At 40.3% G+C, this 14,304-nt stretch overlaps 1 protein-coding gene across 2 annotated transcripts in view; it reads right to left on the bottom strand.

Annotated features, from left to right (window-relative positions):
- The window catches only part of khdrbs3 (KH domain containing, RNA binding, signal transduction associated 3), a 117,908-nt gene that overhangs the window by 35,146 nt on the left and 68,458 nt on the right, over positions 1-14,304 (bottom strand). For both annotated transcript variants that reach the window (XR_014624574.1, XM_084379042.1), the window contains exons 4-6: positions 8,041-8,187; positions 7,053-7,192; positions 300-480 (exon numbers count right to left, since the gene is read on the bottom strand). Coding sequence is in view for 1 of the 2 variants with exons in the window: in XM_084379042.1 (XP_084235168.1) it covers positions 300-480; positions 7,053-7,192; positions 8,041-8,187 (468 nt within the window). In the remaining variant the exon portion in view is untranslated. The remainder of the gene's footprint in view (positions 1-299; positions 481-7,052; positions 7,193-8,040; positions 8,188-14,304) is intronic.

Here is a 14,304-nt window from a genome sequence, read left to right as displayed (position 1 = left end):
AATGAAGAGGGACAATGGGGCTGTAATCAACGGTTACTTCCATCACTCATCAATCTGCTGAATATTTTTTAAATTCATCTGAAGATCGCTTAGTCGATAAGAATGCCAGCAAATAGTGAAAAATGTCTGGTCCATGGCCCAAAACATGCTGATTCGCTTGTTTTAGTCCTGACTCCAAATATGCAATTCACAGTGATGTAAAACTGAGAATTTAATTCACTATATCACCAGTAGTGTTTGTGACAACGATACAAGTATTTCATCATGTGGTCTCTCATGTGGAGTTTTAATATACTCACATATTCGCCATATGTGTCCTGAACTATGGGAGGAGCCTGCCGGTATCCGGGGGTTGGAGGGGCGCCTCTGGCTCTCTGAACCCCCCTCCCTCTGGAGGATGGAGCCCGGCTGGGTGGGGCTCCTCTGGGTGCTGCTCCTCGGGGCACCGCTGCATGCAGGGGAGGAACTCCACCTCGAGTCCTGACACAAGACACAAGCATCCACCCATGTTCAGATGAAAGAAACTCATTTTTTTATACATATATTTATATAAATAAATATATATACACACATATCTAAATACACACACACACACACACACACACACATTTATATTCTTCAGATGAACTTAAGCATTAAAATAGATACTACTACAAGCGTAGTATTATCTATCATCAGTATGAGATGTCCACTGCATTCCAGATCTTCATGACGAGATGCTGTCATTTATTATGTTTGGAGTCGAGCTGCCTCGTCTACTTCCACTCCAGTTAATGATTTCCTACATCGGCCAGAATCACTTGGTACAACCGGAGCGATGAATTCGATGTATTCAGCGGCAGGCTATATGTGTAGGTGGAGACAGAGGAACAGCGAGGGTGGAGGGCAAGTTCCTCCAGTCGAGAAAAAGTGAGTCATGTCCATTACTCAAAACACAGCATGTCTTGTGGCTGAATTGCTTTCCTTTCTATTAAGGAAGACGCAGATGAAATAAAAAAAAAAAACATGATATTTCTGCTTGGTCTGTGATGAATGCTTGTTTGTGCATTTGACAATTTTAAACGGTCAGTGTTGGAAAAAAAAGCTTTGGACTCTGAGGAGGAAATAAAATTATTTTTACCGTATAAGTTTTAGATATTACACAGTGCAAGTTTTGGGGTTTGAGTTTAACTTTTATATTTAGGTGCATGGTCCCGACTGCCATGAAGCTCTGTTGCGAAAATAGCTACTGTGAGATACTGATCTATAGAGTCAACAGGATGAATTAGCACAGAACCAAGAGTGTAACCGGTACAGTAATCAAGATGGAAGAAAAGTCAAGCTGCTCTGTTGGATTTCAAAGGCGGCCTGACCTTGTGGTTTGGTAATATGTTGTTTGAGCTTTTTGCACCGACTGAACCTTCTTTCAAAAGCAGTTAACTGATTTGAAGCAGCAGCAGAAAAACCACCAAGGTTGCTCTCCGGGTCATTTTCTTTCAATGCATTCATTTCAGCTGTGCAGCACACTGGTGAAACATCTCAGATCTAGGGCAGAGGGAAGAAAAAGAGAAATCTCTCTAATTTCCTGACTAACGGGGACAGCAGAGGATGTTTACTTGATAGAAATTAGACCGCCCTCAAGCGGAGAAAGAAGCAGTTCAGTACAGAGAGTCGATTCCCTTTTAAGAGCACGCAGCAGCTCCAGTCGAAGTCAAAGCGAAGAGGAATGTTTGACGGCTACGAAGTCTGCATCCAGAGCACTGGTATGGATCAAAAGTAACACATGACGTGAGTGTGAACACGTAGAAAATCGCATGCGACTTCCTGTCAAGAGGCCTCCGGGACTTCTGTTATCATTCTCACATTGGGCACGGTAAACTCTAATCACAGTGTGTTTTAAAACACAGCCAATTATATTCTGACTCAGAGCAATACATACACCTCTTCTCTGTGACCTTGTTTATCTCAAAAATCTGATGAAAGAAGTGTGTTTTCTTTTATAAACACAAAGAAGAACAAACACCACTCTTTGCGTTTTGTTGTTTTCATTTCCCCATGCGTCGACGCAGGGAGTGTTAAAGTCGTCTAATGGCCATGAGTATTTTTATTTGTAGTCTTGTGAGGTCTCAGAGGAGCTGGAATTAGCGTGGGTTCACAGGGATAGTAGAGAGGAAAGCATCTACTGGAAATCATTTGCATATAAAGGCTTTTATGCAAATGTGGCTTTGCTTTGCTAATGTTTATGGACACTAGACGTTGCATCACTGTGTACTACTTCACAGTATTTACTATCAGTTCTGTTTTTCTATTAAAGTTTCTCGCTCAAATAATGGCCAGTCTGACCTATGTTGGGTAAAATATGGCAGCATAACATGGAACAAACACATTTACCAAATGTACACACGATCACAAAGTGTGGCTGAGAGGAACAGAGGAGAGACTCAGCTCGCCCCAGATGATCCATATTTTTCCAAATGAAATTATGTCTCCTGAAAGCAATTTCATCAGAAGGCACTGGTTTAACAGCATCAAGTGCTGATGTTAAGATGTAGAAAGGAATTTTTTTGAAACAAGCTGGCTGGATGTCATTCCCATGGCAGGGATCTCTGAAAAATGTTGCCAAGCTGATGCAAAAATGACTACAGATGACCAGCTAAGTGTTCAGTGTCAATAAAATCCAAGTCAAAATCCTTACCATTTACATGAAATGAAATAGCTTGTGACACTACTTATCTTTGGCCAGCATTTTTACCAGCTGCAACAGCGTGGCTGCTGTTGTTTTCACCTTGTGAGTCTGTGTGTAGAGTGCAGCTCAGGTCGCACCTTTCTGTCTGAACGTGACCGAATCCGAGAGAGGAGTAACCGAGCCCGACCCGAACTCAACAGGCATTTTGTTTTTTACATCCGAACCTGACTGGAGCCTGACGCACTTAATGTAAGCTGTAGTTTGTGTTACCATGTCACGCAGTTGTTACCACGGTTACAGCTTGCCTGTTTCCCCTGATTACAGACATGTACAGTGTAGATGGCAGTGAAAAGGCATTGTTCATTTATCACGTCAACTGATGTGACTGAACGCCACTCGTATCCGGTTACATTTCTCCATTTTTGTCTGAACCCGGCCTTATGGATTCAGGTCGGGTATCCCTTCTATAGTGGAAAAGTACTTGAGTTGTGTACAGCCTGAAATCAGACAGCGGTTGCTTATGGCATGATGAAAAAGACCGAATATCGACATGTTTGTTATATATGATTATATGATAGGTATACTTACTGAAACAATGCATTTGTTTGGCTGCTCTGTAAACAGATACACAATTTGCACTCGGGCTTTAAGATGGGGATTTCGCCAGACAAGCTCTATGGAGCTTTTTGACTGGAGGTTTGTTCTTTTTCTTCTTTTATTTTTTAAAAGTCCTCATGTACGTTTTGAAAAGCAAGTTTGTGGACTTTGAAACTTCACTTGACTTTCCATCTGCATGAATAGATGATGACTGAATTTTCATTTTTGGGTGAACCTATCCTTTAAGCTATGTCTAACAGCAAGTTCACTGTAGCACATCTGACACTGGATTGTCTGAATCTAAAAGAAAGGTTGACCAAGAGGACAGAGAGCTTTAAGAAAGATATACAATCAATTAAGTTTAAAGTGAATGCTTCTGGCTTTGTCATCTACAAAGAGAGCTACTGTTTTTCAGGAATACAACGTTAAAAAAGATTACTAAACACATCAGGCAGTATGACAGTGGGGACGAGAGAAAGATGAGGTGCTCAAAGATCTTGGTTAAAATTTACTGAGAGAGGAACCTGGCCAGTGGCTCCTAGATATTTTAAGTTTGGGACCCATGGTCTACATGGTTTCATATGTTAACAAAGACTTGAAACCATAGCCTGCATAATGTACTTTGAAACCACATTTCAATTTGTCTTTCAGGGGATGGTTGCCAATTCTGTTTTGGATTTCAGTGATTGAATGTAAAAGTTAATTTAGATGGATTTTCAATTTAATTGAAATCGTGACAGCCCTAGGCTATATGTAATAGGGTAATAGGCAAGGAGTAAAATATATGAATGGACAGAAGCCAAGAGGTGTGCTGGGAAGAAGTGATCAATGAAAGAAGAGGGGAGAAAGAGTGAAATTGTCCCTCTGATTGAACCTTCTTTAAGCTTTATTGACAGCTCCGTCCAGAGAAAGCTGGACTCACCAGCATTAGATGTGTTGCCTCTGTTGTCCAGTTGGTTTTCTTTGGTGCACAGAAAACCGCCGGGCCAGTTTAGTAAACAAGCAGCCATGTGCAAAGTTGCACAGTGCAACTTTGAAAAGATAACAGCACTGCTTTGGTTTTGTAGTTTTATGCCAGTCATCTACGGTCTGTGCCTCTTCTTTGTAGCTCCTGCTGAGGTCTGCACACAGTCAGCATAGTTAGAAGTATCCCGGCTCATTTTTCTGCCTTCAGAAGGAGCTTTTTGCTGTCATTCATTCTTTGAGAATATGAGAAACAACTTCCACTGAGACAGATAACCCATCACATTTAACAGGAAGCCTTTGTTTGGCTTGTTCTTAGTTTAATTTCAGCCTGTCCTACTGGAATAATATTATATCAGCGTGTGCCCGTACATTATGACGCACTGCGCTTCCCGTCAGTCAGCTAACAGGAACATGTCTTAAATGACAAAATAGATTGTTTGTCGAGGCCTTCCAAAATGAACTACTGCATATGGCTGTTTTGTGGTCAGCAGCTTAGGGTACTGTCAAGTTTAGACAGACATTAATTGGTTAGGTTAAGGGTAAGATTGTGGACATGGTTAAATGAAACCAGCATTATCTGCTGACAGGTGAGGGGACGCACTGCAGTCTACGTTGTCAACGTCAGACACTTTGTACATCCAAACATGCAACCTCCTATCAAAGAGGTTCTGCCGTGCTATAACGTCACTCCACTGTCACCTTTACCTCAGCGAGAAGACAGGCATTACTTGCATGAACACAAAAACTCAGGCAAATGCGATCATTAAAGGCTAATGCCACCAATTTTACACAATAAAGTATTTGTATAGGTCTTGGGTGTTCGCAAAAGCCAGCCTACTCCTCTCCAGTTAGTTAGAGCTGAAGAAGCCTCTTGGATGAGAAGTAAAACGTCTTAAAGAAACTGAAACAAGGCCAGTTGCCTACGATACAGCACCCAGATTTACCATGACCTGGATGACTGAGAACCTTCATCAACATACTTTACTGTGTGAAATTGGTAGAATTACCCTTTAAGGACCCGATTTATAGAGTTTTTAGACCTATAGATTTGACTCATTGTGCGCCCCAAAACATTGGGGGGCACTTATTAACCAGGTGCACAATGTTGGAGCTGCTGTTTGTGTCTGATTTCAAACCAGGGGTTGAAAATAGCAAAGATAAGATTTGGGGGAGCCACATATTTGACTATATTTGATAGAAAGCCGTCAGATAAATACAAGTATCCAGCGAACTGCACTGTTAGCCAGTTATCTAAAAACAAACTAATAATTCTTAAAGCAAAAATGTCAAATATATGCTGGTTCCAGCTTCTTAAATGTTTTTGATAGTAAATGAAGTGTAGAAAAAGGAAATAATGCTCTTGGAAAATGGGAATTTGGGATCTTCAAAAACCACAGGTAATCCAGGCACTCCAAAAAGATAAGAAAATGTCTCATTCAATGACATTTTCTAATATTCAGTGTACCCTGGATTGGTGAAGAGTTTAGAGTCTTTGGGTTTTGGACTGTTGTTTGTACTAAAGAAGCAATTTGAAGACGTCTCTTTGGGCTCTGGTAAATTGTAGTCAGTATTTTTCACCATTGTTTGACATTTTGGAAGCTGAACGATTGATCATTAAATCATGAAAATAATCTGCAAGTTAAAGTCATAGTATGTAATTTCAGTTTCAAATGACTCAGGCAGAAAAGTTTATTTATGAAGTAACGTTTTAAAGTTTTATTCATGTTTCTTTTGTACACAAACTACCTTCCTCACTCTCTGACATATCATCTGATGTTTCCCCGGAGGTTTTAGTGACAGGCGAGCACATAAAAGGCACAGTTACCTATTGTTGGAAACATTTGGGATAAGTACACAACTCAATGTAGTCTAACACCCTAATGTGACCATGAAATGTCATAAAATCACCCCGACTTCATCGACACCACCTCCCCCTCCACCTGCTGCTCTCTGAGCTGATGGACCTGCTGCTCTGACCAGCCCACCACTGCTTGCTCTGACTTATGTACATTTTGTGTGTATAATTAATTAATCTTCTCCATGAAGCTTGTTTGTCTCCTGTGGCATCAATAGTATAAGAAGTCATACAGACTGCAATATAATAATATACATTTTTTCTCTGACATAGAATTTAACTACTGTCAAAGTAAACGTTGCAGAGTCAAGATTACTGTTAACTTTTTTTTGTTTTTCTAAACTGAGACATCCCAGCAGTGATATGATCAGATGAGCTTTTCTTCAATCCCCAGCACAATTCACAGCTCTCATCAGGAGGGCAGCCCCAGGATCAGTCCAGGAGCTGTCGGTGTAATGAGCCGCTGAGTAAATCAAGAGCTTATACAGGCACGTCGCAACGGCAGCCAAAATGGACACGTTCAGTAGAAGTACTAAATTACTCTGGACCAAATTGTTTAAGCAATTGAACATGTATGAAAGAGTCTCGCTGGCACATACAGTGAAAAAATGGAAGTCTGCATCAGGAAATAAAGCCTAAAACAGTTTAGAATGTATCACAAATTGATTGTGACATCCATGTCTAGTTTTGGAAAAACAACACAATAACACTGAATATTTCTGGTATTGTTGTGCCAGACAGTCGTAAATGTGCTGTAACTCTAAATGACACCATTAACTCTGAAAATGCAAAAGGATACTGCACACATCCATTTACCAAAAAAAAATGCCTTCCCAGTAGCTCCTTAACTGTAAATAATACCTAGTCCCCAGCTGAACTGAAGTGCACGTATACACAACAACTCTCTCACACACACACACACACACACACAGATTTACACATACACACACATGCTTGGATGCAGGTTACCTGGGAGGACCTGGAACAGGTGTCCCTCTTCCACGGACGGCTGACTTGCCCCTCACCGATGGCACCTTGGCATCCTCCGAGCCGCCGTTCAGGTATGTGAGCTCCTGCAGCTGGGCCTGTCTGATCTCATCATTGTAATCCTGCACACAGAGAGGCAGCATGTTCACACAAGCGCACACACAGAGACACAGACAGCAATAGACTCGCTTTCAATTACACTGTATTAAATTTCGTCCTTTATCTCCAGGGCTACAGCCCCGGGAATATCTAATTAATGTACTTTACAGTACTGCCGTGACCGCTGTTCCTCAGGCAGCAAAACATTCCAGATCTCTCTCAGATAAATCCTCGGGACCCCATTTGCCTTTATCTTCTCACCCAGTTGTTTTTAACAGCTAAATTAAAATACATAATTAAGATGGAATTAGGTCTTTAATCACAAAACGATTGATATGATTGTCATGTGTCCTCTCTATCAATAAATATGTTTCATGGCAACACTTGGAAGAGGTAACAGGGAGGTGGGGGAGGGGCCTGCGAATAATTAATGTTGAGATGTAAATCATCATAGCTCTGAGCATCGGAGAGATCATCCATAATGAATGGAGGAAGAGTAAATAAGCTCCATGCTGCATGCTGCTGCCAAGGAGGGTTTGGCCCGTGCAGAGATTCCCGCCTGCGCTCTTTTATTCCTGTTTTACCCACGACTTCCCACCAAGGATCACACACACTGAATCAGACGCAGTTCTACACACACATTCTGGCGAACCTGACAGAATTACAGCGCAAGTAACAGACAAAGAGTGTAAGTGAAAGAGCGGGTTGTCTCTGCTGTAACTCACTGGCTTCACTGTGGACAGGCTGAAAATGAGCTGGTCGGGGCCAAAGAGCAGCTGGGAAGGAATTCAGAAGGAGAAAAAGGAGAGCCAGAGTGTGTGTGTGTGTGTGTGTGTGTGTGTGTGTGTGTTTAGACGAAAAGGGAACATACTGGTATAAGAAACTTCTTGATCTCCTCCAGAGCGTGACCCATCCTGGCGTAGGCCTCAGCCGGCGGGGCAAACACCTCGATGAGGACGTGGAGGTCTTCGTTCAGGTGGTGATATTTGGCCTCGCCGCTCTGTCGTAGCTCTTCTTCCTGATGGTACAAAAATAAAAAACAGTTCAGTATCATATATCCTCTGTCTAGGGAACGAGCGCGGGTTAGCTGTCACAGTCAGGAACATTTATCTTATTTTTTCAGTATTTCGGCGAGGATTTACTGCGGGGAGTTTTTCCATAACCGTTACATAATGAGTTTTGATGCCTCGCTGCTGCAGAGTTACAACAAAAAAACGACAGAAAATATTTATGTGGGTTCTTGTAAACTTGTATGTCTGCGAACAGGAAAAACTTACAATCCTCAACTGCGGCTGTCACATTTTACCGATTGCTTTTGTCCTCACACAGCTGCCTGTCAGCATAACAAATGTACAGATAAAGTATGCGCTCTCATACACTTCATCATAATATCTGCTCCTCTTGCCGCATTTTATCTCGTCAATGTGATCACTGTAGCTTTATTAAAATACATTCAGCAACTCTGGGAGGCAAGAGCATAGTATTTGATGAGGTCCAATACAGGTTTTTCTTTTTTTTTTAAACAATGTATTGCTTTATGTCCAAAAGAAAATGTGATCTTTTGAAAAAGTGTTGAATATGGATAAAGAGTGCTTGTCAAGTAAATGCGTGAGTGTCAAAAGTAGTTCAGTAAAACAGTGAAGGACCTTGACAAGGGTTAGCTACATAATAACTACATAATTATCTCATACATAATTATGTAGTTATTAAATCTACATAATTTGGTGGTCCATTATCTGCTGCTTAGTTTTGGTGTACTGTGACAATGTATTTTTAATGTCAGCAAAATGAGACCAGTTCTGCAACGAGTGAAGATGGGTCATTTTTGCAACAAATGACAAAATTATCTTCGACAAGAAAAGATTTTTTTTTTAAATAGTCATCTTCATAAACAGAAAGTCTAACAAAAAGACAGCAAAGCAGTGAGCACACTGCGCCAGAGACACAAATTAAAAGGATTATTACTCTCTAAATAGGAAATAGTTTAAGATGGTATCCATTAACTCCGTCTCAACAAAACATGTTTTTATATTACTTTGCTTTGTCAAGTATATATTTGAGGAGAAAAACTTTTTTAGCCACTCTAGCAGCATCGCTCCAGGGCAATGTCCATCTGTCTGTCAGTTGAAATCTCTATATCTCAGATATCTATGGTGCCAAGAGGATTAATCCCTTGGACTTGTGATCTCCTGACCTTTCCTTTTGCACTTATTTCCAGCCGATGGACTGATGAAACTGCTGGATGGATTTGGCACTTTGGTGTGGATATTTGTTGGTGATCCCATTACTTTTTTTCTACCACCGGGCGAAATTTGTCCAATGCTTTAGTTTATCTCACATTTTGAGTGTGACTGTAGATGCAGGGTTTTCCCTATCATTAAAGGCTTAGGCCCAGCACTCAAGCCATTTTAGGCACCATAAGCCACATGAATGTAGAGAGCATCAAAACTAAATGAATGGCTTTTCCCCCACACTAATAGTTGTAGTTAGTCCCTGGTGGAATTCTTTGGCAACTTTTATCATTAAGCCTTTCGGGTGCCTTTTATTTATTACCTGCTCCAGCTTGTCTAACACAGATATGGTTATATTTATGTCCAAAATAATTTGGAATTCCATTTTTTTTGAAAGAGGAGGTTAAGGTGGATGTATGTCCAAGCTAAGCACAGCCTTTAACACCAGATAGTGTGGTTTTACGCCCAACCCATCCAGTAGTTGCTAAGTTACTTCACTCTGGACCAAAGTGGTGAACAGACATTGCCATCCAAGCAGCCAAGCTGCCAATGTAGCTAAAAATCCTTTTGGTTTCCTACATCATGTAGGCTTTTATAATTGCGACATCAAATAAGCTATAAACTGTGTGAACATAGTTTTTACAGCTGATCCATGGTGTCCATAGTTTAAAATACTGACTTTTATACATTGAATAACCCATCAGTTATCAAGGACTCTAACTGTAAAAATCAAAATTAAATAAATAGCCTAAATAAATGGCTCAATACATATATTAAAGGTGCACTATTACTTTACAATATTAATAAGATGTTGATGAAGGTTCTCAGTCATCCAGGTCATGGTAATTCTAAGTGCTGTATTGTAGGCAACTGGATTTGTTTCAGTTCCTTGAAGACGTTCCCCCTCTCATCCAAGAGGCTTCTTCAGTTCTAACTAACTGGAGGGGAGTTGCAGGTTTTTATACTCTGTGTGGGAGTGTCCTTACAGAGTCATTAAGGACACGTGTGAACTCTGAGCTTCAAAGTCATTAGGGCCACTTGTGGGTCGTTGACGCAACCAGCATCATGTGGGTCATTAGGGCTAGGTGAGCCCAGGTGTGAATGGTTGTTAAGCTGTCAGGGGATAGAACTCAGTACAGCATTGTAGGTGGGTGATAAGTAATGTCTGAGGCCACCTCCTCTGTTCAAAGACGGTGGTTCCAGTTTGACATAGATGGATTCCTTTACTCTTCTTTCAAACCACCTGTCTTCTCTGTTTACATTGTTGTCCTCAAAGGAATGATTTTTCTCCTTCAGATGTAAGTGGACAGCAGAGTCTTGACCTGAGGAGTTGGCCCTCCTGTGTTGTGCCATTCGTTTATGGAGAGGTTGTTTTGTCTCCCAAATGTACAAATCTGTGAAACGTCTTCAAGAAACTGAAACAAGTCCAGTTGTCTGCAATACAGCACTTAGAATATTAATGAGGTAATAATACCAACTCAGAAATATTTATCTTTTCTAAAACTGAATAAACAAGCTGTTCTCAGGGGAGAAATAAGGTTCCCAGAACATTGTTTGAAGCTAGAAAGGTGGCGGGGTAAAACAGTATGAAATAGTGTTGTCCTTTAAGGTCAGCTTGTTTATTCAGTTTATTCAGTCATGAAAACAAAGAGAGTTTGTTTATTTAGTTTGTTTAGGCAGAAAATAATCAGTCGATGAAGATCTGATTATTATGTATTGCCCAAAACTACATTTTGCCAACCCAAAATGACCCAAAATAATATTAAAACAAACACCTTAATTTCTAAGGTACAATGTACGGATCTTGATGAAGAAAATCATGTATTGAGGTGGCTGTTATCTATGACTGCGTGAAATTTGATTCTGATCATTTCTGCATCGTAATCCAAATGAGGCGTCATTCAAAGCCAATCACAGCACAGTAGGGCGGGACGAGGCAGAAGAGTCTTGGACCATCAGAGGCAGTTCTTATGCTTACCATGTTGATTAACAATGCCACGGACCAGGACTGTGATCTGGATCACATTTTATGGACAAATGTTTGCTTCACAATCAGTCTGGTGGAGTTTGACAAAACATGTAATGCTGATTGCAAGATGTCGATCAGCTTGTCAGGTCAGACATGTGGTGGCTGATACGGCCAATAAAGTCTGTTCAAAACAGCTGCTGCACCAGACTTACATTCCACAGGACATCTTTAATTTCATGAACAAACAAAACTATTAGTTGTAGCATTGGTAGTAACAGGTAGCAGGCTTTCACAGCAACTCTGCAATCTTTGCTGGAGTTCCAACATTAGTCACCTGTTGCCACGACAGAGGTTACAGATTTGAGCTTTAAACAGGTGCAGGTTTATGTGCAGGCCTAAATAAAGATGTATTTGTTGTTTACTGTGCACTCAACCCTGAAAGTGGAGCAGATGTAACTCTCTCCTTTCCACTTCTGCCTGAACAAGTGCAGTTCATTTAGACTGCAACAGAAAAATACACCATGTAAACAGTGAGGGGCTGCACGGGCCATTCAGGCCCGACAGAAGCAGGCCAGTGTCATGTTATTGATGGTGAGAAATAGGACAGCAAAAACCCCAAATGTCTCCCACCACATTGCACAAAGGAAACAACAGGTTTGGCGTCCCAGTTTCTTCTTTTCAACAAAAAAAGAAAAACTCTTCTCCGGGGCCTTTCCAGTGGCGGCAACTTCCTCTTCCCCTTCTCCCTTTTCAGCACCATGCAAGTCAGTGTCTCTGATGTCACCTAATTATAAATAACCTTCTTTTAAGAGTGCCTGTGGTATGTTAATGATATGTTAATTTCTCCCATAAATCTGTGCTTTACGAGCAGAGAGCTCCTTTGCGCCTAGCACCAACGCTGACGGAGCTGCCGGTGTCGAGTAGGGAGTGGAAGCAGGGTGTTAGAAAGAGACGACTGCTTCCAGATCTGTCTCTTGTCTTCCCTTTCATGTGTTCCCTGGTATATTTGCATGAAAAAAAGATAAGAAAAACAATCATTATGGCGTGCTTTAACTATCATCAGCCAAAAAAACGGAAGATCTAATGTTTGCATGCGTCATCTGAGGACTTCCTCTCCTTTAAAAAGTATCTGTCCATCTATATGGTCTATTTTACATATGAACAGTTTCAAAGTGATATTTATGTGAGATCCCATTTGGTATGAAACCAATCTCTATGTGTGACCACATCATTTGCATATGATATTGTAGATATAATAGCAGCTTTCATACATGTGGCCCCCTCTCCCAGCGCTGATAAGAAGCATCCGGCAAAGGGTCCAGCTAAGCAGCCTACGGTGGGAGATTACAGCTGTCTGTTTTTCATATCTATTGGCAGCATCTTCTTTCTGTTTACATTTTTTTTCCTCTGTAAATCTGTTTATGAAAAGCCGTTCACCCTGGAAACAGAAGGCCACAAGGCTCTGAACACAGGAGCTCCTGCAGATGGAGCTTAGAGGTAAAGAATAATGTCAAGCTTCAAATGTTTGCATGCAAGTGAAATTAAGTACAGAAGATGGAAATGGGAAAAATCCTATCATTCTGTCTGAATGACAACTGACACATCACGTTGTACCTATGTGTCTATCAGCCTTGTGGATCTACACTTGTGACATTAAAGGTGGCTTATAAGACTGAAACACATTTCCTCTTCAACATGGCAATGCAAACATAATCTCATACATATAGAAAAGAAATGTATCGACCAGTTTGCAGCAATTTTGCAGCAGCAAGAGTCCTCACCAGTACCTAGAGAGGACAAACTTTATCTGACCTTTACTAGCCTCCATTCACTGGTTACCAAACATATACAAAATTGATTTAAAGATTGTTTTATTTATCTTTAAAGCACTGGGAGGACAGTCTCCTCAGCTCCTGTTCCACCTCTACACTCCTCAGATCTATTGACCAATCTCTGGACTCTGGACTTTATTCAACGCTCAATTGAATTCCAAAGGTGATCGATCCGCTGACACCTTGTCCACCATGATTAGATCTGCACCATACATATTGTGGTTCAACTCTGATAACATAATAACCGCTTTATTACAAACATGATATTTTTCTTGAAAGTTCCATGAAAATAACAGAACCATCAAAGAATCGTCTACAAAACAAAACAAACTGTAATTTTGTTTTTTTAAACTTGTATTTTAAATACTTTTCCTGTATTGACTGCGTATTCAGATGTCTAATGTAAAATGGAAATTAAATGTAACTGCGAATAACTATAAAAATACAATTTAAGAAAGCTTAATTTTTTTCAACCAAAAATACAACTTTATCATAATCTAAACATATTTATTTTTCATTGAGTAGATGAGACTGTGACATTCAAATTTAATACTGAAATCACATTTGTAAAATTAAATAACATAAGTGACAGTTAACAGTAAATTAAGTTTTGGTTCTGTAGTTTTAAATAGATTTGTTTGTTAACTGACAGATTACTTGTATAGTTATGAAAGGGTTTCACAACCGAAACATCGAATAAATGTTTGTTTGATATTTCAAACTTTACAGCTGTGTATTTAACAAACAAGAAACTTTATGGTAAAGACACCTCTTGACTCCGCTACAGACAGTGCTGAGAGTATTGGATTCAAAGATCACCTTTCCCATAATGCATTGTGAGTTGTCGAGTTCAGTACGTTTGATGTTTTATGTTCTAAAATACAAATGTTACCTTTTGTTGGTGGTTTTAATGTATGTGAACAAAAAATCTTATCTTACATTGGTAATAACCATTGTTATGCTGGTTTGTGGTTTTTACCACCAGTGAAGCTCCTTGACTCCAGCTGTAGGGTTAGGGTAACAGTTTCTTGTCCGTGCAATTAAATTCTGTTGATGGGTTGATATAGCTGAAATAGACACTAACAACAGAAATGGATTCTATC

This window comes from Pagrus pagrus (assembly GCF_965226575.1).
Source record: "Pagrus pagrus genome assembly, chromosome: 17".
NCBI lineage: Eukaryota > Metazoa > Chordata > Actinopteri > Spariformes > Sparidae > Pagrus > Pagrus pagrus.
This window is presented reverse-complemented; position numbering and strand designations above follow the sequence as displayed.